Below are 25352 nucleotides of genomic sequence, written 5' to 3'. Positions count from 1 at the left end.
GTGCCTGAGAAAAGAAAGATCTGCTTTTCCCCTGAGACAGAGCCCCTCTCACCAGCCTGACTTCTACAGAGAAAGACCTTCTACCTGACCTACATTCTTTTTCATAATGGCAACTGATGTCAATATATGGGATTGCCATGTCTGAAGCTGCATTTCTACTGGCAGGTCTTTCCCATTAATTGCAGACAGGGGCACCTCATCATCATATCCAGTCCTGAGATCCACACAAGACAGTATAGATAATATCATGACTGGGCTTAAGATACCACTCATCCTACCAAGCTAGAAGACAGGTCATCTGTGAAGCATATACCTACCAGTGGCTACCAACAACCTGCCTCTTTGGCCAGTAAGACTGCAGGTCAGCAACATCAAGACTCCAGCACTGGGAACAGAACACTGCAGTATAAAAATGTCACGAAGGAGAGGAGATGCAAGACGCTGCAGGGTAGGAAAGTCTTCTCTTCAGTCAGCCACACACAGAACAGTGTCATCCCACACTTTACCGTGTAAACTACACAGCAGCTCTGCTTCTGTTATCCCACAGTTATGCTTCCGTATTGGCAGCACCACTTCACTAACCATCCTGCACCACGGAGTGTGAGGTTTTAGGGCAAAAGGCCTGTCTACTTCATATTCTACAGCTGCTAATTTTGACGGTTTATATGCTGCTTTTTTGATGCTGGATAACTTCATAACATGGAAAACGTGGCTAACTTGGGCTCTAAGGCACTAGCAAGGATTAAACATGGAAAGCTGAGCTTTAAATGAATCTCCAGTCATTGATCCATTTGAACACTCAACATTACAATATGTTTCACCTTGTTTTAGTTTAGAGGTTCATGAAAAATTCAAAATACCTTATTTACTCAATAGTCCTTGACTGATTCTACTACATTTAAAAACTTCTTAAATACATACATTATTTAGCCAATACTGCCATTACAGAATAGCATATAAATATTCAGGGACTTTTTAATAAGTTCAGCTTTTATTCAATAGACCATAATGGTTGCTTAGAAACATTTAGTAGTAGGAGACCTATAATAACAGTAAGCGAAACACCTTCAAAGAGTGAAGCAGCTAGATAAAATAGAAGAAATGAGGAAAACACTAATTTTTCATTTTCCTCATGTGCCTTCAAACAAATTATGATGCACAAAACCAAATATAATATGCATTCACATATGAAAAACGGGAAGGGAAAAATTTAAAACTAAAAGTTGGGGGAGCCAAGCTGATAAATAAAAGAAAAATGACGATGGTTATCCCAATCCCTCAGTTTATAACATGTCAGAAGCTATACTATCAGGAATTGTACTACAGAAACTCTAACAAAAGCAAAAATCACCATCAGACTTCTTCAAAGTTAAGAGTTAGTCAAAGCTAAACCCTAAAATTGTTACCAAGTTTTAAATAAACAGCCCGACTTTCAAAAGCACAAGGCACGAGTTTCCTGCAAACAGCAAATTGTTCTCTACATAGAAATTTTCTTCTTATCTTTCATTATTGAAGGAGGCGGTTGGCAGGTGACAAGGCAGGGATTCAATTTTAATATATAGATGCTTAAGTGTACTGTTAATTTCCCCACCCTATTTCTCTTTGACACTGTTGTTATGGTGGGTTCAGTCTGATTGTCCTTTTGCAAAGGGCAGCCCTGGGGAGGCAAACACATACACGTGCACACACATACGCACATGCGTGTGTTAAGCAGGACACAAGGACCACACGCTGAACCAAGTACAGTGCCAAAGGCTTTCTGGTTGAGACCTTTTGTTTCATTTCTTCTCCTGTGATGATAACTTGGTGGATCAGATTAAAAAAAGGAAAGGAAACAGAAGTGCCTACTTCTCTCTCCATTTTCAGAAATGCAAATTAAACATTATAGAGAGAAGTAATCATGACAAAATAAACAAGTAAATTCTGTACTCTTGATATCCGCTTTTCTATTGTTTGGTTCTTTGGCATTATGCAAGTCAGCAACTATTATTCTTCTGAAAAATCATACGAATTCCATACTAATCCTGCATTAACACAGAAAGACAGAAAAAGGACAAAATATGTGAGTAGCACCCATTTATGAGTATATGCAAGAGTAATGTAATGAACAGTACTATGGCACAACTAAAAGCATTTTACTGAAGGCTCTAGATAATGCTTATGAGGAGCTCATTATTCTTCCAGTAAACTAATATTCTATGTCTCACTAACAATATCAGCAAATGAACTGTTTTAGTTAGATTAATATTCGTGTTAACTGCATGCAAAATCAACTAATTAAGTAGTCCTAAGTTACAATATTAAGGACATATGTAAACAGAGTCTGTGATCATTTTTAAGGCTAGCCACGTAAATCATATGGGGTTTGTTGTATGAATTTGGCTGGGTCTTCAAATCAGCAGATCATGTGCAGTCAGAAAACAATTCCAACAAAAGGTTTAAGTAATCCGAGCACATTCGAAATATAAACAAAATCAGCAGTTCAGTAGGGCTGATGATTTTACATTTATGAACATAAATAAATAAGTTTATAATAAACAGAATCTCTTTTTCCCTTTCCCTCCCTATTCTTTGTCTCCAGAAGTATAATTTCAGCATAGCTTAGAAATCAATAACCAATTTTTCTTTTAAGAAGTTTCCTCTTCCCCAATTAATAACTCTTCAGAAACATTAAGGCTGTTTTTGCTTCTTCATTTATGCAACACCATCAAATTTAGATGAAAAAAATTCTTAATGATGATAACAAGAAAAGCTAAAGACCATAACATAAGTTCTTTAGGCTTTGAACTAACAGTAGCATTTGTTTCTTAATAATCTCATTATTATCATTTTTTCCCTAAAACATTTATCATGACAGTACTGGGGCATCTTACAAAACATTATTTAATTTATGAAACAGGAAAATATATTTGGGAACTCAATTAATAATAGGTGCTTGAAAATATGCCAGGAAAAAAAAAGGAAATCTGGAAGCTTTTCTCTTAACAGCTCCAAGCAGAAGTGGAAGAAGAGGCAGCACAAGTAGCCTAAGAGCATAACATGGTGTGTACTGATAATGCAAATGAAATAACAAAAAAAAAAAACCATTGAAGTTGCAAGTCAAACACTCCAGAAGCAATGCCAGAATTTAGACTGCTGCCCTTCAGTCACCCATCATGACCTGGGAACACAGAAACAAAGAGAGGACAAATTCTAAGAGCAGATGCTGAGGAAGACACAGAGGCGGGTTACACATGATGAGTCTCTCGCAGGAGCTTAGTCTCAAATTTTGTTTCAAAGTTTTGAGGGTGCTAGAATACACCAGACAGACATATCCTTGCTTTCATCAATCGTCTCAGAACCATCTGACTGACGTGAGGTCACCTGCCTTCATCCTGGCTCTACCTTAACCCCAGCTGCTTATCCCAAACACTTCTGAACTTGTTAGTAACAGACTTTACTTCTCTCACATCAGCTATGCCCAGCCCATTCTCCTTTTCCAAGTCCATCCTTTCAGCCACGTTCTATTTCTCACGTCCCCACTGCAGCCTCCACTTGTGCTTTCTTCTGCACCTCCTGCTTTATCTTCCCTTTCAGAAGACCAATTTTTTCCACTGCTTCCCCATCCCCATAGCTATAAGATGTTTTCATTGTGGAGGGCAACAAAAATAATAGGAGCACATGTTACTAGATTTTTCCAGTTTGGCTCATCTCAGTGGATTTTAGTAAAAACTGCAAAAGATGTCATCACAGCATGCATGCATTTCACCACTAAGCAGCACATGTCCAAAGAACAGCAGCACTAGAACCTTTTAGAAAAAAGGCTACAAGTTTGTTATGGACAAAATAAAGTTTTGAATCCTCTTTCAGTTTTGGAACTGGTTGAAAAACTTTAGATCAAGTTTCTTTTGAAATAATTTGGTTTCAAGTAGGAATGGCCTTTGAAAAACTAAGCCAAAATATCTGCTTTTGACCAAACTGTAACATAAGACAGGTCTAATGATACAGCTTTAGGGAAAAGCAGTAGACCAGACGACTACTTGAAATCCCTATTTTTCCTTAAATCTGTGATAAGATCTGGCAGCCCTGACAACAAGCTGGCTTGTTTATGATTCACAGTGTGCTCATCAGGGTTGCCCTCCATTAATTGCGTGCCCTAGTAATAACCACTCAAATTTCAAAGTTTCAACTGCAGTGGAAGGATGGAATTGATTTTTAAGTTTGCATGGAAGTTTAGTTGTTGTTCCCTACCCAGACAGCACTGACCAGTTCCAAATCAAATATAAGCTTGGGCTGCAGACAGACAAATATTGTTTTTTCAATACTGGTCAGTTACTCGAAAGTTTTGCAGTGAGATCACTACATATCACCTACTCCCTTACCCCCCGAAGCAGTAAATTCAGACGTGTGAGTCCACATAGCTTCTCAAAAAAAGAAAAATGAAGAGAAAAAAGCAACCACAGCAAAATGAGGAAAATCTGCCTTTACAGAAGGGATCTCAAGCACAGAGAGCATATATTTGCTGCAAGTCTCTCAGTAAGAAAAAAATACAAGCAACAACAAGTGTTGCTGAAAAAAACCACCAACACACTCCCCTTGCTACTCAAACTAAACTTTTATCAAGTTGAAATTACACTTCACTGGATAGGTGCGGTTATATCAGAAGCACTGGTATATTATTGTAGGGTAATTTTACATACTGGATAGATAAAGTAATTTTAGAGAGAATAAATTAGCTTTGGGGAACTAAAAAGAAAGGGTAAGTAAATTTTATTTTACCAGACTTGAAGGTGTTTGCTTATGCTATTATAACCCCGATATCTTATTTTCAAGTGAATTCTGTACGTTTCAGAAGAACTTGGATAATTTCAAGTTGCTGCACTTGAAAACAGCCAGAGTCTGTATTCAACTTTGGCAAGTCATTTCTACCATTTCTTGTCTCTGCAGCAAGGTTTAAGATAAAAAATTAACTGATTAGGGTACGTTGAGGATATTGAATCATTCATGTATGGTAGGCAAGTATTGCAGTAGTTAAAATTATAGTTTTAAATTATAACCTTGTTTTATATTTCTAGGTTTTACAGAGTTTTATGAAGTGTAAAATTGCATGCATTAACCCTTCTGCCATGTCTACCAGACTTCTGAAAAAGTATTAATGCTTGTAAAATCTATTTCTAGTAAAGGAAAAAAAAACCACACGCCCCATAACACAACACTCTCCGTCCTCTAAAAAAGCAACAACAAAAAAAAGAAGACACAAAAAAAACCCCAAGCAAGCATGCTTGCTTCCCAGTAGCCAAATAAACTTCAGATGAATTAGCGAAAGCTTTATGTGCATAAATTAAAAAATATTAATCAGGAACATACATCTTATCCACATTCATGAGCTGACTGAAGACACAAGACATAATATACAAAAAAATTACTTCAGTGAAATCAATGTAAAAGCGTTGTAGTCACATCTAATGGCTCTTAAATACATCAGATTTAATATTTTCCAGGAACTCTTCCATGTCTGGCTAAGCTTGTTGATGTGTATATTATTTAGTACAAACATACCAAATTCTTTCTATCAATAGAAGTGCTGCTGTGCTACAAGGGATCTTCTGGGTCATCAAGGGCAATCCCTTGCTGACAGAGCCAACATATCACTGAATTCCTTTCATAAGCTAACCAAGCGCCATCATAAAAAAGCTCTTTTTTTGTTAAGTCTTCCAGTGCTAAACTGTGAAATATGATTTCTCAAATCTTCAAGAACCCTCCTTTAACTTTACGCTTAAGTTTGTGGACTGTTTATCTTCTTTTATTTCTGTTCCAGCACCGGCCTATGGCTTGAAGAGTCCCTTTTTGTCTCACCGTCACCTTGACCTGCTTCTACATGGTCAGTCACTATTCATAAGTGTACACACACACACTTCAATTTCTTCTCAGAAAATAAGTTCTCCATATCCCCCATTTTAAGTAGACGTTCTCCACAACATCTACCTCTAACTTAATTTTTCACTCAAACAAGGAATGACCCAGGACTGAAAATAGTATTGCACAACAGGTTTCATCAGTGCTTTTAAAAACAGTATTAGTATTCTCTCTTCTTGAACTACAGCTCCTGATGAATCACACTATTTGCTTTTGCCGTAGTTGCAGCACTGGTTGTTCCATATCCCACCGTGGTCAATGGTTAGCCTTCTGAGGAATTAAACAAGAAAGCATCAACATCAAAAATTTGGAAGAGAAATGAACAGGAAAATTTTGTAAAGGTCTATGACACCACACTGCAGGAAAATTGTAATTCCTGCAACATCGACTTTGCAGGTAATATTCCAGGACTGGGACTAAGCATATGCAGCTCAAGAAAAATAAAAGTCACAGCCTGCAAAAAAAGACAATCAGCTAACTTTATATAAAATGAAACAAACAAAGGCTACACCAAAAGAAGCTTGAACTGGGCTAAACCTAGATAAACATAGACACCATCTAAATGCCTTTGCTCTAAGTTGTCTTTCTCTGGAAACAGAGAGCACTGGAGTACCACGCAAGTTTTAGACTTCAATTACCACAACCTAACAGGATTAAGGAAAAAAAAACAAAAAAAACCCCACAAAAACAAAACACACCACTATAACCATATTCTAATGCATAAATTCCTTATTGTCGTTCTTAGTTGACAAATATCTATTTCATAGCAAAACAACATCATAGAACAGCTGGATGGCAGTTTTAAGCTCAAATGAACCAGCATCACATGCTGACAAGTCATCTCTTTGATTGTTTTTGAATGGCAGCACATGCAGATTTATTCTCTGCCATAAATTAGAACAATTATTTCTCTGTAGTTCACTTTTTATTTCAGACCGTGAGCCCCCACACATATTTTTAAAGGATATCTTCCCTTTCTTTGATGATAAGTTCATTCTGTTCCTCTAGCTGTCTGATCTTCTTCTCAAATGACTCCTGTTCAGCTTTCAGACGTTCTTCTGTCACCTCCTTTTCTTCACTTACCCTGAAAAGAATTTGAGAGAAATAAGATAGATGTCCATACCCACAGTGCCTCACTTCCAACTCCTCCACTTTCCAGTTAAATGGATATCACCCTCTCCACCTTTAAACAGGTTAGTTCCTCATAATATTTATTTTATTATATTACACTGGAAGATGCATATGACTTTATGCAATACATTATTTTTTCAAAGACACGGATCTCACTAGAGTACGTGCACAGTAATGGGCGGCATGGAAAACAGAGTAAGGACCTGAACCCACAATTAGATTTGTGCAGTCTGATCCCCTGCATCCATAATGAAGACACACGGGGATTCTTACAAGCCCAGGGCATAGACAGACAACTCAAATGGGAGAGCTTAGCTGCGGAGACAGGCAGGAAATTAAAAAACTTTTCTGTTTCTTAATCTATAAACTAACCCTTCCCTCACATTTACTGGTCAAATATAAGTCCAGGAAAGGAACAATTTTTCTTGTTTTCTCCAAACAAAACAGCTTGTCCTCTTCTGGGGATTTTAAAATACCAAGCTGAAGAAGTAAATCTTCCTTTCTGTCTGGGCCACGGTACCCTGTATCTTGCTGCTCAGTGTAAATAATTGGATCAAGATTAAAAGATGACAATGCGAGAAATGTTTACAGTGATCATTTATTCTGCACCTCAAGAACAGGCTGTAAAAACAATTACTCTGGTATCACGTACGCAAGAAGACCATTATGCACAGATGATCCCGTAACTCTGCTAAAAAACATGGCTCAGAAATCATGGTTCTATAAAAGCTCTACAAAAATATTAATGAATGAGCTTAGACTAATAAATATCATTGCTCTGCACTTAGGCAATTTCTGTTGCTGAAGGCTCTTAAAGTTCAGTCTTTTATGATGATGAAACAGCTGCCACAACACTAGCGACAGGAGAACAAAGCCATACAACTTTCAGGAGACTTCAATTTTAACTTCCTTCAAGTGGAACAATCCTACAGGAAGAGGAAAGGGAGGGGCAGAAATATCAAACATGTATCCCAGCACTGGACTAAACTTATCACTCATCTCATTGGACTCACTGACATTCTCAATAGAGAACTCCATTCAGGGACTGAGCCATCCATTTGACATCACAACATTTCCCTTAAGAGAGCACAGATTTGTTTTGATATTCCAGTAGGAAAATAATAAATACCACAACTGGGTAACCCCTCCGGGGTGAACTAGAGACAGGCAGTATCCCGCATTTTAAGATCAACTCACAGCCCTTCCCATGGCAGCTCATGCAGACTGCATGAAGTTGAAAATACTTAATGATATTGAAACTCACACCTTTTCTCTACAAACCTGGAGGGAGAAAAATAACATATAGTATATAATCGAAGTCTATAAATTAGAGCAGCTTGAAAGCGTGGAACAAACTATCAATTGGAAAGTTTCTAAATTACACAAAAAATACACAGATTTAGTGTAAAAGCATTCCATTGTTCATATGCCCATAGTCTCACTTACAATCCTGTCCCCAACAATGTTTATCAGCTCATTCCTAAGCGCCTTTTTCTCCACTCAAAGGCAGTCAGAAAGGGTGTGCACACATCAGAAAATAAACAGTGAAAAGGGAACCAGCTGTATTAACTCTGGATCCATCCCAACATCTACGTACTCCTTAGTTAAGCAGGCAAAAAACTTTTGAAAACCATCTACCATACACCCTTGTTTCCAATGCAGTTACAACTACAGTACATATGCCACATGTGGCAGACCAGGCTTTGGTATTTAACCACAACCAGGTTGTTTTCCTTGAGTCAAGAGCAATCAGATAAGTGACTATACCATATATGAACCTCCCTTCATGTAAGCCATATATGATCTTGCTTCACGTAATCAATGAAAGATGCAAAAATGCATCCTGTTTTTTTTTAACCCTAAGAAAAAGAAAATAAAAAAGAGAACAGAGAATTAAAAGCATCAGTTAGAAAAAGACAATGAAGACAGCAGTGACTATGTAGATGAAAGACAAGAAGGAAACAAGAACAGGGAAATGAAAATCATAAAGGAAAGAGAGGACAAGTATCATATCCAGGGCACTATATAAGGAAGGAAGTTTGTTCACAAACTGCAGGAGTGACGCTGTATTAGAAAAAGTTTTGGGACAACTGAAACACTGGCCCATGATGGCACTTAAGAATATTAAAATAAATAACAGTATAAGAAAATAAGATAGGGTAAGAAAGACCAGAGCACTGGAAAAATGAGACTAAATGAAGCAGATTTTACCCATCTCTAGATTCTGTGATTTGCTGCTTGTATCAGTCTGCATCACATTCGCATGCTGTGTTTGTATTTAACACAGATCACAGCAAGCTGTCATACCCCCAGACACATGAATATATTGTGCCACATATCTTATGCAGTAAATGACTGAGAACAGTAAGTGATCTTAGAAGAAACGTGGCAGTATGTGTTTATGTATCACAAAGCAGGAGACAGCCCATAAAGGGCAGGCGAGATATAGAAGACAGTTACTCACAGGAGGTGGCAAAAGGAAGTTAGAGTACAGGCATACAAGAATGTCATCAGATTATGCCTGGTTTATGTCACATCCTATATATAGCTCAGAAAGATTTTTTTATATACTTAGTTCTTTGCCTTACGGCAGTAAAGAACAGATTATTCTTAGCAGAACTAGGAAGGACTGATGCCAAAAAGACACATTACAAGGCTCATAATGCTCTTCAAAAGGATTTTCACTTGCTTTTCATCTGCTCATGGTCAGAAAAGAGTAGTGAAAGAATAAAGGCATCACAATGACAAAGGGCACAACTGCTCCGTTGGGCAACACACTGGTGTCCAGCTCTGTTACCATTGTTTCCAGGAACAAAGAGAGAACTAAGAGCCCTGAGCGAATATGACAAATCAAAAGAACTATTCCAGTTGTTAAGTGTCTGCAGCATTTCCTTGCATACAATTTAAATTCACCTGTCTTGTATCATAGGATATATACCATCTTTGTTCAAGATTTGTTTTCAATTCAGCACTTCAAAGCTGATGTAATTCTATATGCATCTAAATAAAGATTTTAGTGTTATTTTACAGGAGCCTCTGTAGGAAAAGAAAAATTCATAATGTAGATATATTGACAAAAAATCCTCCTAGAACATCAGGCTAAGGGTTAAAATTAATTCCTAATTCACCAGTTCCAATGATTACGGTACGCTCACAAGTCCACTGCTGATACTAGTATAACAGTTCTGACTGATCTGCAGAAGGAATTGATCAACAAGTTTGCTGATGACCCTGACTCATTCCACTGACTAAGCAGGATTGATGCTCTCCAGGAGGAATTTTTGAAGTGCTACGCAGTTCAACAGCACTTGAAGTTGTATTTGTCAAATTAAAAACTGGCATGCGCAAGAAAGAGCTGTGATAACACTCACATCAACACTCTACTAGAGACAAAGCTAAAAAGTAACTCTTCCTGACTGAAAGCACTTACAGTCTTCAGAAATTAAAAGCAGAACTGAAAAAGCAAATTTTAAATAGTTATTTCCTAATTTTTTTTAAATATTAGGAGAAACTGAGGCTTTACCAACAGAAATCTGAATGTACTAAGAACTGTGGCTGAGCAAGTTAAGACAGAAGATAAAATAAGCAAAAAGCAGACACTGGAAACTTCATTGATCAGTCCTATACTCATAGGGAATATTTATCTTGTAGGGAACACTCCTAACTATCTAGCAAAGATGAAAACTTTTTGCTGTCCATTCCCAAAAACCACGAGTTTTATTTTCCAAGCAAAGAATGGCATCTGAAACAGGCAAGACCACAGGGGGGTGGAAATTGGAGCAAGGACCAAAATAAGGGCAGCATGCACAGCCCAGTACACAGAGGATCCATGGAATTAAATCGGGTATTCCAAGGGGAAGATGTGTTCCAAAAAGTTTTCATGCCAGAGTTTATCACAAAATGCTTCTGCCAGAACTGAGCTGCAAAGTGACTTTAATACCGGCACTGCAGGAAGAGAGAATGACAGCATTTTTTGTCTAAAGACATTGCTCACAAATCTGATACATTTTACTCAAGTATCATGGGCAGTTTGTATAAATTAAAAAAAAAAAAATAACAAACAACCCAAACAATCCCAAAACATAATTGAAATTGCTGCAAAATGGATAAATTTTATGATATGCAACTTGCAAAATAATACAAAACCAGATCTCACAGCATGGATTCATAGCTACAAATGGCTTTTTAAGCACAAAAGGTAAGTGTGATTGGTGATACAATAATCCTAGGCATGCTTTACCTATCAACAAAAAGTAATTTCCAGATAAGCTTAGGGATCTCTCATTTGCAGTCTCATTGCCTGACCAATTAAGAGAACTGTAGCACAATATTGGCTCCTAAAGTAGCACATTAAAAATAAAAAATAAAAAGGATTTTGACATTGAAGTTAAAGCCAGGTAACAATTTGGTTAAATATGAGGCAGAGTAACCCAGGAAAGAAGGCAACACAAGAAGCCAAACACTACATATTTATAATATGGGCTTCTACAGGCAAGTTGTCCTTCAAAGATCCTAAGAGCTGGAAGAAAAACACTTAAACAGCACATATACGCTACAATAGTTTTACTGTCCTCCTTAGTAATGGTTTCCAGCTCTGTAACCAAATTAACCTTCTGTTTTGATTCCCATTTTCATTTTTTGTTGGAAAATTTCAATTTTAGTTGGTCAATTTCACCTTCACATCAAGCAAAAAAAATCCACATAAAGCAATGCCAGTGGAAAAGACTAGCATCCCAGACTGCCAATACCCTACAAAGGGTTTAGGACTCCAAGGTCTTGGCAAGGAGGAAGCATTTTCCCAACACAGGACAAAGTGCTGTCTCAAGGCTGTTTTACTGGCTGCTGGGTACAAGTCATTTTTGACATGTCAGTGGTCCTTGCCAGAAAGACACTAATTTGATAGCAAAAAACATCTTGTATCTCATTCGAAAAGGGCAATCGCTCCCTCCCTTGGGTGCATAAGGTCATTATGATACCTTTCTACCTAAATTGCTTTTGAAGATTTGTTTGCAAAGACAACAGGGAGCCAGCTTTCCCCGTGTTTATCTTATCTGAAGAAAGAAAGAATATGAAGTAGTTAAATAGCAATTTTCACCACTAAAAGCAAAAATTAAACTTTCACGAACCGTGCTACGTCACTTAGTCTAATGCCTCTGCTCATTCAAAAGCATATTGTGAATTTGAAATATACACGCATAGGTGAACTTTGCATGGAAGAAGTATTTATGATGTACATGTCCTAGTAGAAGACAGAAAATTACAGAACTATGGCTATACATTAGTCAGGAGTGAGGTGAATGCTTGCAACCGCACACACTCTCTACAAAGAAAGCTATGACCCTCTCCATTTAGCCAAATGCTGAGACAGAGAGCACTTTCAAAATCTGCGTATCACTTAAAATATTTCACTACAGAATACTTTTTAACCATTCTCAGTATGGTGTCCAGCAAGTCGTTAATACTCAACAGTCAAATTTCGTTACATAAGCTGATCACTCCTTCAGGAGTAGCCTGCAGTAATGAAAGCTCAGAGGAAGGCCTTTTTTGCCTTGTAAAGGGGCTCTGCTTGTAGGGAGGGCTAAAATTTGCTCTCACTGTGCCTGTCACTTTCAGCACCATGCCAGCAGCACCTCACTGCCATGTTGATTGCTTTTGATAATAAGGGCTGGCCACACTTGAGAATTTCCCATTTACTTACAAAGCACATGACTTGTTCTACTCAAAAAATTCCCCTACAAGAGAAATTTGAAAAGAACCTTCTGACACAATAAGAAGTTCAAATTTACAATTTTCAAGTCTTTTAAACTTCGGATCCAGTTTGCCTCTCTCTTTTCACCTGAAAATCAAAGACAGGCTGGATATGTTCAAAGAAAGACAAAATAATCGTTAGATTTACAGGTAGCAGCACAGAGCAAAAGCTAAGATTACTTAGCCTAGAAAAAAAAGGATTAGAAAGGATACAGTTGAGTGCTTTCTTTTGACCCTGTCTCAAAATTCAATTTCATAAAGTCCCTAACAGCTAACATGATGTCAGCCACTGGAATCCCCAGCAGCAGGGCATTAGATTTTCTCAAAGGAAAGGAAAATAATATCACCAGTGTTAGAATTTACTCACACCAAGTCTCTCCCTGCAGCATATTAACTAATGCATAGGCACGCACCTTCCCATTGTCCAAAATGGCATTGGGAATGAGAGTTGGAGGAAGAGAATTAAGAATAGGAGGAGAAAGAAAAGTACGGCGGCTCTCCTTCAGCAGTTGCAAAAGTCAGGGGAAAGATCAATATCCTGAACTGCTCACACAAGACTTGGTTGAAATTCAAGCCCTAGGAGTTTAATCATATTTTTGATACTGGTTTCCACACAGACAGAATTTTGCGAATTTAAAATGGTCTTCATGCAGATGGCTGTTAACCAATCTATTTCTGTCCACAATCCCGCAATAAAATAATAAGAATTAGCCCAAACTATTATCATTTTCATTCATAAGTAGGAGCAAAATAAAGAACAGTGAAGTATAGCTCTGGTCAAGTGACATCTCCATTATTCCAATTATTTACAGCAGGACAGTCTTCCTGGAAAACTTTCATCTTTCTGCCAGTTCTTTTTCTCCTCTGAAATAGCTAAGAATGTTCTACTGCATGTAAAAACCCTCCATCATTGCACAACTAGGGATGAAAATTATGGAGAGTTTTAAAAAAGTGACAAGGTGAGCGGAATTAAAGTTCAACTTCCCTATTACTCTGCAAAGGACTTTTAATTACATCCAATAAAAATATGATTAGGTTTAAAAATAAAAGAGAACTAAGTATAAAATAATACTGTTCCACTAATTTTACTTTTCAAAATTAATGTTGCTGCACCTTCTATTTTTCTTCAAAGAAATGTCAGGCAGAAATATCAAACTGTCCTCAGGGAAAAATCACAGCATCTGAGATTTAAGAAGAATCCCATGCTCAAATGAGTTAGTGTACTACTATTCACGAGGGAGCAGTGTATTATGAGGAACAATGTAATAAAAGGCTTTTTTTAATATTAGAATATACCACTATATATCAGCAGTGGCAACAGTGTCCGAATAGCTCCAACATCTGACAATTTGTAACCAGGCTTCCTAGCAATCTACTCTTTATGACAGCCTTAACTAGACATTTTCTAACATGAGCTAGGATAAAATACAGTTGCAAGCATGAAGAACTTCAGAAATTACTGAAATACTGTATAGCAGGAAATCCTATATTGATACAAATTATTAGCAGGCAAAATGGTTCACTGGATGAGGATAATCAGAAAGAAAATATTCCTAGTTGCACCAGAGACTTATTGCATGACCTTGAGCAAGTAACTTAATTTCTCTGCCCAAACTTTCCTATATAAAAAGAAAAAGGATGGTAATGCTTGCCAGTTATTGCACAGACGCATGAAATCTATGGCAAAAAACACTTCATTAATACCTGAGAATCTGCATTTTGTTCTAAAAAAAACTTTGCCTTTATAAATTCTTCACATAGATAATAACTTTTAGCCCAAAGGACCTCAGATGACCTCATGAGACTTTCCCCTCTGATGCGGTGCAAGCCTATCAAAGTCCCATGTGCTCCTTCACAATTTTACAGCCACTACATAGCAAACACCCCAAGATCCTGAAGTGCTAGGGATACAGAGGGGGAGAAAAATCTCCTCACTCAAATTCAACATACTTTTTCCATTTGTCTTCATGAATGCAACTAGCAGTGTAATGAAACTTAGAGAAAACCTTTTGCTACAGCCGAGAAATCTGCAACAATTCTGTCTCTCCTTTTCAAGAATAGGGACAACTTGAATAAATTACTCAAAGCAAAAGAAAGTTTGGCTAGATAAGTTAAATTTACACTGGACCCTTTTGCTGGACATGTCCAAACATGGGCAAATACTGATTAACACATTTCAGCAACAAGATCACGAATCCAACTTTAACGTGGCATTCCATATAAAAGCTTAACCCTGACAAATAAGCTTTACAAAGTTTCATATCAATAAAGTTTATCATTTCCAAAAGACAGCGTGTTTATTTAAAGCATAACACAAGCAGGAGACAAAATCCCAGCCCTGTGACTAGGTTTGTAAGGATCAACTACTTTAGGTCACAAAACACTGGCTCTTGTTTTCAGTACTTTTAGGGGATTTTGGATGAAGAAGCAGGGAAAAACCTATCAGGCTGCTTCATTTTCATACCTCTTCCAGCAAGAAAAATTACCTTATGCAAATATTCAATTCCATAATGTGGTTCTAGGTTGCTTGATGTTAATTAGAGCAATGATTTTCCTTAAACATAATGCATTTTCAGTTGATGCTCATTCTTACCTGGCAAGTTCTTTAATTAAGTTTGCAATGCGTCTCTTGTCCTCAGGACACAAATCCTTTAAAGAAGCACTCTTCATTCCTCCTTCATTAGTGACCTGAAAATTTAAAGTAACATTTTAGAACGTACTATTTAAAGGAGAGCAAATATTTCATAACTTATTAATAGCATTTCAAGACCTAATAAATATAAGTTGAAAGCAGACAAATTCCAACTGGAAATAAAATACATATTTTTTAAAATGTAAGTACAGTTCAGTGAAACAAATTACCAAATTGTAGAGAATATTTTAAGAGACTTGCAATTCAAATGCAAGCTGCTAGTTTCAATACTAATCATGTTGGGTAAAGTTTTAAGACATACACTATTCATTGATTCATACTAGATAAAGGGCAGGAGGTTCTCATAACTTAGAAATCTAGTTCAGCAATATCCACATCCAAGCTCAAACTTTATTATGTTAAGATCCTAAAATAAAAGAGTAGGAAAAAAAACATTCCACCTTAGCATTTATAACCAAAGCATACAAAACAGCAAGAAATTATGCAATATATCATTAGTAGATGGTAATTCCTTATTTCAAAGGATTTTTTTTAATACACAGAAAAGTACACACCCTTTCACATATCACTAACATTTGGTTTTAATCACTTATTTTCTACTTTTGTACTTCTACTCCTTCTGAAAACAAACCTTTAACATATTCCAGTGCTTCAGCTCTTTAATGCAGCCTTTATCACACAGAGAACTGCAGTATTTGTTATCAATGTCCACCAGAGGGCACATTGCTGTAACAGTCCCTTGTTTATTGGTGTTACTGGCATTACCTATTTCGGGTGCTTCCAAATAGGAAATAGTTCCAAGTTATAAATTGTTTCAATTTATCAAAAACTTCTTTCATTGGTGACTCAGTTCTCCAGTGCTAGCAACAAGCACAAACTAAGAATCCCAAGATGAAAGCAGCAACAAGAACTACGTTATTCTGTCCAAGATTTCGTCAACTTTAAATACTTCCACTAAATCCGACTTACTTATTTACAGTTTAGACTCTTACAAACCTACAAATATTACAAACATCCCTGAATGCACACAGTGCTTAACATAAAAGACAAGAATGCTACCAAATGCCTTGCACTGTGGTCAAGGTAACTCAATACAGCACAGAAAAACCTCACTGCACAGAAAACAAACACTGGGCTTCTCTCCCCTCATTAGCAGAAATGGCAACTGATCTACAGAGAGATTAAGTGACCCCTTCCATTCTTAGCTAATTGCTTCTTCAACAGTGGTTTGAAACAATTAAAGGACTATGTCGCTTTTGAAAGAGGTGATGATTGTATACAGACTCATGTTATACCCACCTGACCCTCCAGCAGACTCTTATTCTAACGTTAATGTATTTTCCTTGGGAAAAAGAAAATTAAAAAAAAAAAAAAGAAAAAGTTTCACAAGGCAAATTAGAATTCAGGGCTGCTCAAGGGGACATTTCATTTCACAGTTTCCTTTGCAAACATATGCTATTTACAGTCATGCACATGAAGAGAGAATGTCTTAAAATTAACTGAATTTAAATTCAACTAAACATGTGGTTGAAGGATTTCCATTTCATATGCTAAAAATATCTGATTTTTTTTTTTTTTTTGGTAGCAGCTAGGTAATGGAACTTCTTTAAGAAAAGTAAAAAGTTACAGGACATTTTTCACTCAAAAAAGAGGCAGAAGCTTGATCACATTAGTGAAGGAGATTTTAACAGAAGGTACCTCAAGCTATTACCCAAACCTGTGTACATACTGTTAGACAAGTATTTGTGGTATGAAGAGGAAAATCTGAAAATTTAGTCTGTGAATTTTTTTATATCACCTACAGGTACAGATAGATGGCACACAAAAAATTATCAAAGACAGGTTTCTACCGTAAAACATGTCAAAATGAAGCTGTGGAACTATGCACAGCATCAACTCCACCATCAAAATGAGACGACAAATGAGACAGAGGCCAAGACTGTGTTGTCTCCTTTTTCTGGATTTCTGTCCTTTCTACACAGCTCAGGGTACAGCAGTTTTGCAACTCAGTATTTCCCAGATAAAATGTACTACATAAATGGAAGATTCTAGCACTCCATAAACCACACCTAGGAAGATGACAATTTCCATGAGAGAAGCAGACAACTTCTGCCAAACGGGAAGTAGGAAGACGGGAAATTTTGGTCAAGACCAGTATGGGAAACCACTGATTTATTGAAAGTACCAGAAAAGCTCCAGAGTTAACAAGATCTTTTTGAAATCTTCTCCAAAACCCTCATCCTCCTCTGTGGTACGCAAGCCTATCTGAAGGAAGAAAAGGTAAATCAGTTCTGCCGAGATGTATATTAGAGCAAAATTCAATTCATTCTCTTCAAAAGAGGATTCCGTAATGGCAAGCTACCCACCAGGATTACAGTGCAAAGTATGTTAAAGTAAAGCACTCAGCTCTCCCTAGACATGCGTACAACATCTTGAAGAAAATGAGTTGTGTTGGTGATGAAAACTCCTGGCAAAAAGACTTTGTAAAACCTTCCTCTTCCATAACAAGTAAAGGTATTTATTCTATCTGTTTCAAGTAATACAGAGCCTCTCTTCAAAGTTAAAAATACAAAGTATGCATGAGGATTTGGCAAGGTAAGGGAAAAACAGAAGGTTAAAAAAGACAGGAAAGAGAAAAAGCTATGAACACATTTATTGCCAAAATTACAAAAGCACATCTGAGTCACAAATTAAGATCTTGAGTATTAGGCATTATATAAAAATAATGAACACCATTGCTACCCCAACAAATCTCACAGGGAAATAGGAGTAAAAATCCTCTAAACGATAAGTAATGTAAACAAAACACAATACAAAAAAAAAAAAGAAAAACACAACACACACAGATACACAGATTTTAACATGACACATTAAGGCATCTATGAGATAGTGGGCTTGTAGACACTTATGAAGAGATGCTTCTACATAAAGATTCTGCATAATGGGGGTTATTTGTGAAACTTCTGTGTGTCACCTAACAGCATCATTTGCAAACTGGAGGTACAGACCCATTTCCTAAAAGCTAATACTGATGAACAGAGAAGTGGAAAGGGACAAGTCCAGGAGAGGGCCTAAAAATGAATACTAGTACTTCGTGTCAAGCTGAAGGATTCGAAGGGCAACGACAACTGTCAAAGCAATGAGAATTATGTGATCTGTCTTCACATCAGTTTTGAATGTACATGTGAGGCACAGAGCATTTACTCAGCACACAGAATACAGAGAGAAGGACAACTTAGCCCAGATGAACAAGATTTAACTGCTTGATAATACAACTGTAATTCAGAAGCAGTCTAAAGTGTAAGTGGGAGGATACCAAACCCTAGTGACTTACAGACTTGCCCAAGATGACTGCTAGACTTATCAGTACTCAACTTACTTACATCGTCACTGTAGCACACAAATTAGGCCAGAAAAATGTCATTTCTCAACAGATTTCTGAATATCACAATACCTATCATCATACAGAATAACCTTCCAAAGGAAACCCACCTGCTTTGACATTTCTAATGAAATAAACTGTAAAAAAAGTGTCACCTATTCTCACAGCAGTAGACCAGACAATTCAAAGCAGAGTCAAAGATAATGTCAACCAGCAAAGCTACTCCTACTACTCAGATGCATTTTTAAGATTTTTAAGTTTTACTATCAAAACCAGAAAGTGATTTTATGCTACTAACATGAGCAGCCACAGCAATAAGGTCTCTAAATAGAATTTTACAAGTCCTGTTTCTAAGTGATATGACTAAAGCAAAGAAACTGAATAGCCTGAAACAACTACTTTTGTGTTTGGCTAGTAACATATAGGCTAGGGGCTACTCAAAGCTGCACTCACACTCCCTCTGTACCCGTACACACATAGAAACACATAGAATCTGTTTTACATAGCTCCAGTTACGTATCACTTACACACATTAGCACATTTATCCTTTATTCTCTTTAGGTGGGCGAGTGATCTCAGTGAAAAAGTAATTTTTGCCAGCAAGCCACCATGTAAGTGGGCAAAAAGTGTAAGGGATTGTAAAAAAATAGTACTCTAAAACCATTTAAAAGTTTTCAATCAAAAGATTTTCTGTCATTTTTCTACTAAGTACACTCTTAAGAGCAAGAAAAATTCACTTTTACTGACCTGCTGCCCTGTCAGATCTCCCGTGCTTCTAACAGGATCCACGGAAACAGGAGCAAGGGCTACAGGTGCTTTTAGCTCAGTTTCATTTTTTTGATATTTTGGCAAGTATCTTGTTCTTAAATTTCCTTTTGTAGACACTCCTGTAGATGAAAGACAAGCAGAACATACAGATTATAAAGTTAAAAGGCACCCTTCTCTTGCTTCCCACAACAGGATTTCCACAAAAGCATCCTTGCCTTAGCAGCTCTTTTTGAAAATAATGAGCGTTTCAGTTACATGGCTTGCACTTCTCCCAGCCTCTCACTCCACACAGAATGTTATTAAGATGAACATATCAGCATAAAAAGAGGTGTACAGTACTGAAGTGCACACAGCCACAATGAACAGCAGATTAAATTCTGAAATGCACATGTTGTCTTCTGATTGGAGTTCAGTGCAAAAACTTATGTTTGTTTAAGATGCAAAACCATAAATCTGAGCTTCTGCTTTGACACTCAAAAACAATGAGGAACCACACAGCAGTAATGCTGTTAAAAGTACCACTCACATGACAAAATATAACTTTTTTATGTTATACAGCCAACCCACTGATTACTCAAACTAATTGTTTGCTCCTTTCAGGACCAGACATCTGAGTGAGGCAACACTGCAGTGCACACTCCATAGACCATCTGTAAAAAGATTCCTGACATAATTAGAATTATTTCACCCCTACCAACGGTAACAACATTAAAGCACAGAAAACCCTGGTGCTGCAATTATAAAGTGCCAACACTGACACTAAAACTTCCCAGGGTCAGATGAAAGCAAATAGATTCTTGGTACTGCCTCAAGGTTTGAGTTTTGACTGTTCAGAAGTGTAAGAAGTTTTGAACAAAAAATACTGAGTTTATAAAACAGATAGATTGAATTTATTTCGGTAATGAATTTCAGAGGCATGCCAGCAATTCAAGTTAAAGAACTACATTATAAGCCTTAAAATTTCCATGCTCTTACACAAGGGAAAACAATGTTTCTGAAATTATTTTGCAAAGTGGAAAAATATTTCCCAAAGTAAATCAATTTCCATCACTTAGGATCATGCTTTCTTTCTGGAGCACAAAATATAACAATCTGACATCACCCGGCTTGTACTATGCTAGCTACACAACACACACAAAGACTTTTAATAGAGCTTTTTGGCCATTAGTTTTGAATGGTAACCATACTATCCCAGATGTAGAGAGTAGGATTCCCCAAAATTAATAACTGCTGGCCATGTTATGGATATGTGCATAATTTTACTACAGTTAATCATACCCAGATAGGTTTTCAGGACCTGGTATCATTATAAAAGTTGTGTTTTAAAAAAAGAGCATTCTGAAGGGAGAGTAAGAATAAGCATCTTTTCCCCAGGGAAGAATACAAGCGTGTACTCAGTAAAACAAGGTCAAGAGAACTAATCATTTATTTGGGTTTTTTTTACACAACGAATCTTCATTTTAATTGTTCACTTCAAAATCTGCAAAATACCTGAACATCTCTAATGCCTCAACATTCTTTGGAAATCACATTAAAAATTCAGTTTACCTTATAGATTGGATAAAACTACTACTCTCTTGAAACTGTTCATCTTACACTATATGCTTATCCAAGCAGTAGAGTGCCAATACTCTGCTATGATCCTTTATGTCCCATTACAACTTGTGATGACTCTATACCTTAAACGCTTAAGTAGACAAACCACATACCTGAAAAGACATTGCAAGATTCAGCATTCACAGGAAAAATTTTGTCTACAGCTATTAGAAGGTCATACCTGAAACAGATATCATGGACTGTTCTTCATCAGAAACTACATGTGGCTTTGTTAAAGGTAATAAACAAAAAAGAAACATGCTTGGCACTTTCAACTGAACTATACGAATAAGTATTCTAGCTCTTAAAAGACTGTTGATAAGAAAACATTTTAAGAGCACCAAAAGTAAGGAAAACTTGATTACATATATTTAAAAAAGCACAGATTGCTAAAGCAAAAAGTGTTACTTCTTCACTGTGTATCAGTTTTCAGCTTGTAAAGATTATCTGAAAGGTCACCTTCACAAAAGATCCCAGGGACCAGCCCCAGTTACAAGTGCAATTACTAGGATAATGAAGTAATAATATTTATTTAAACTAGAGCAGATTTTTATATAAGGAATCCCTTGATACATAGGAAAGACAAATTCTGAAATAATGTATATTCTAAATTAAATGAAATAAATTTTGTACATTATATTCTAAGAAAGATAAATGAGGTTTCAAAGGAAGTTCGTCATTCTCATCTGATCATCAGATGATGAGTAACAGACGAAAGCCAGAGGACTGATTTTCTTTAAGAAGGTCAAGATTTGTTCTGAAGCAGTTCCAAAAAAAAAAAAAAAAAAAACAAATCAAAAAACTTTCAAATAACCTTGGGCTTTAACTACTAAATTACTTGACTGCAGAAAACACTTAAAAATCGCAAAGGACTGAGCACCATATTATTTGTGCTGCTAGAAGTCACTAAAAATAGGTCTAAACACAATCCAGTGAAAGGTGTAAACTATCATGTCTTCCTTAAAGCAACAGTTTCATTTAGCTGATTTTTATTCCCACATAAGTAACAAGCATTATACTAAAGTGAAAAACAAAAGCACAGGGCATAAAATTCTACTCCACTATATTGTGTTTATACCTCTTTATTTTCCTCAGCCTCCTAAGGTTGGCCAATTAAATCAATTACTTAATTACTGTACTGTTTACAGATAAATGCCTTTCAGGTTTAGCAGTTGTCTTCATACAATAAAGTCAAATTATGAAAATATGTCAGTTAACCTGTATAAAATTTTTCTCAAAACTGTATTTTTTGCTAAAATTTTATTTTGATAATACCATCTCAAAAACTCAATTTAACAAATTGCCACACAGTTCAGAAAATCAGTAACAGCCTAAAACCTTTCCCTTGTGGACAGCAACTTCAAACCCGATCAATATGCACTATCCATAACACAAATGGAACCTCGTGCACTTGGAAGGGCTTAATCGGAAGCTCACTTGTGATCTTGTGAATGATCCACTTTATCACTTGTAAGCAATTATCACGCACCCATCTTGCACCAGACTGGGAATATGTTCACTCGGTACTGCTGTCACAGCCATCTCTACGAATGCTGAAAGCACTTCTGTTCTCACCCGTAAGCTGCAGCCTCCTATCTCTAGCTGCCACAACTGTTGGGTCATGCTATAAACCAGGTGAGGAAGCTGAATAAACTCTAAAGTAAACTGTAAAGCACCATGTCCCCTCTTTCCTAAATGCACCAAGGCAGATGAAAAGTCCAAGTCCAGATCACAGCGCAGCACAAACAGCTGTGTCAGCACAACCATGACAGCAATCTGCAGGATACTGAGGACACCATCTTCAACTTAGACTGCTACTGGAAACAACAAACTTCAGCATAGGCGATTGCTTTACAAATGACATATGGTTAATCTGTGTGTCAACACATGGCTATAGGAAATAAAACAGATTTGCCTAAACAACATTTGGCTTTTCAAGCTTGCCTCCAGCATTGGTACTGTTGTGAGTAGATACTGAACATCAAGATTAAAAAAACAGTCAAAGCTTTTGCTGCTTCCCCCCCCAGCTATTAGGGCTGCTCTCCCATGAAGGTTTGCAGCATAGTGTATTAGAATAAATGAAAGCCACATCAGGTTACCTTAATCAGCTGGACTGAAAACTGCAATGACTCAGGACCTGATTCATAAATGAGTCCAACATCCTTGTCTAAAAGTCTCAAAGACTGAGGACAAAGCCAGTATCAACCATTTAACATTAGTCCACTGCTGTGTGCCTCTCAAGACTCCTAAAATGGTAATGATACACATTACAAACCTTGTACCACCACAGCTAACATAGAAAGCAACAACAGAGAAAACCATCACAGGTATCAGAAAAACTGAACATCTTATGATGACGGATGGCTCCCCTATAGCAAGCTACAGATACACAACAGTGCAGCACGTGGGCGTCTGCCTCGCTATGCTGTATCTATCCAGCAATTAGAGAGAAGCTGTTTTCCACAGCTATTAAAGCAACATTACCAAATCTCCCATTCCTCTTTTTTTTTTTAAAGCATCCCCTATTATTTGCTTTTGTGCAACATGCACTTCCAGGGTATTTAAACTTTTTCAAGATCAGAAGCAACATCACCTACTTGCAAAAAGATGTAAAAGGAAATGCTTATCAGGAAGACCCTCATTCCTTGGAATATCATGACGCATGAGGCTGCTACTGGAACAGAGACTATATTTAGCCATGGGAAACAACCTGTCATTCCAGTGGTTAACTGATAAAAATATACTGTCATTGTAAATGAGATGTGCCTTCTGAGCAGTGCATTGAATGGCTGGCCCATTTCATTTGTGCACTGGTTTGCACTGAGTGTGCAATCAACCGTAAAGACAAGAGTATACATATATACTCTTCAGTAACTTGTACCCAATGCTAGAATCCTAGTCTCAGTGAGAGCAACAGCAATGCCTCAAGCACCTCATACGCACAGCTAAGTTATCAGCTCCTAAATTTCTGCCAGGCCAAACCACCAGTTGCACCCTAATGTTTTCAACCAGCTGAGCCTCTAACATGACGGTGTGAGCCCAGACATCAATGTCAACTCCTTCTGGTTCTCTGAGCCATCCAAGTGCATCTCTCTTTAGCCAGGCTTTTACAGGCTGAATCCCTAGCACTACAACCACCACCTAGTCCATCTACAGATCCAACCCCACAGTCGCCCACAAATGGAGCTTGCAGAAACAGACAAAGCCACAACAGCCGCCCACTTGTCCCTCACAGAGTCCTCTGGCCTCCAGGTCCCCCACAGCCTCAGCCTAAATGTTATTGTTGCAGTCGAGCTTAGACACCAGTCACGAAGGACACAAATTTTTCTTGCTGCCTGAAACTCTAGCCTCAGTTTCACTCTGTTGATTCCCTTGCAAGTTTCTACAAGCTGAACCCAGTTCCCTCATTTCCCACATATTTGCCTTCCACAGGACTTCACGGTTAAGTCACACCAAAGGTGGACACCCAACCCTTCCCCCTCCGGCAGGCCAACTTTGTTCTTCAAATCCCACGTACCCCTCCACTCCCTGCACACTGGCACATGCCCAGCCTCCCTCCCCAGGCCCAGCTCCCCCACACTCGCGAGTGGAGCTGCCAAACCTCCAGTGCCACGGCCACAAAACCTCACCCACCCCACGGCCCCCACCGCGTCCAGCCTTCTCCACACCAAAACCCCGAGGCAGGAGACCCCGTCACCTACCCTGACAGGTCAAGCTCCCGCCTCAGTTTCCCCACAGCTCGCAGCCTCCCTCGCCAGCCCCACACCGTCCCCCAGGCATCGACCCCCGCCCCGGCGACCCCGCCGAGGGCCCCGCGCCACAGCATAGCCCTGGGGCGGAAACCCCACCGCCGACGCTCCCCCCGAGCTGCCCCCGCCCTACAGAAGGATACTGTCCCGGCTCCAGTAAACACCTCCGCCCGGCCCAGCGGCCATCTCCGCCATCTTGAAACAACCGCCACTCCCAGAGTGCCCCCCGCCGCCCCCACAGCGCTCGCTGCCCATTGGCTGCCCGCGCCGGCATCGCCCTGCCGCCGCCGGCACGCGGAAGAGCGGGGCATGCCGGGAGTTGTAGTCCTGCCTGCGCCGGCCGGCGAGGGGACCGCGCTCCCGCGGAACTACCACTCCCGTGAGGCCGCCTGGCTCTGCCTGCCCGCCATAGGCTGACCGCGGCATCGGC

General features: G+C 38.2%; 1 protein-coding gene across 3 annotated transcripts in view; it reads right to left on the bottom strand.

The window, feature by feature from the left end:
• The window catches only part of KIAA1328 (KIAA1328 ortholog), a 177367-nt gene extending 152219 nt beyond the window's left edge, over positions 1–25148 (bottom strand). The window contains exons 1-5 of one of the 3 annotated variants that reach the window (XM_065861688.2): positions 25066–25148; positions 21355–21390; positions 19557–19696; positions 15368–15462; positions 6864–6979 (exon numbers count right to left, since the gene is read on the bottom strand). In XM_065861688.2, coding sequence (XP_065717760.1) covers positions 6864–6979; positions 15368–15462; positions 19557–19696; positions 21355–21390; positions 25066–25117 — 439 coding nt within the window. In that variant the 5' untranslated portion in view covers positions 25118–25148. Of the gene's footprint in view, positions 1–6863; positions 6980–15367; positions 15463–19556; positions 19697–21286; positions 21395–25065 lie in introns of all 3 variants that reach the window. The other 2 variants (XM_071801873.1, XM_065861689.2) reach the window with 2 other exon arrangements.
• Positions 25149–25352: the final 204 nt, after the last annotated feature.

Source organism: Patagioenas fasciata, chromosome Z (genome assembly GCF_037038585.1).
Source record: "Patagioenas fasciata isolate bPatFas1 chromosome Z, bPatFas1.hap1, whole genome shotgun sequence".
NCBI lineage: Eukaryota > Metazoa > Chordata > Aves > Columbiformes > Columbidae > Patagioenas > Patagioenas fasciata.
This window is presented reverse-complemented; position numbering and strand designations above follow the sequence as displayed.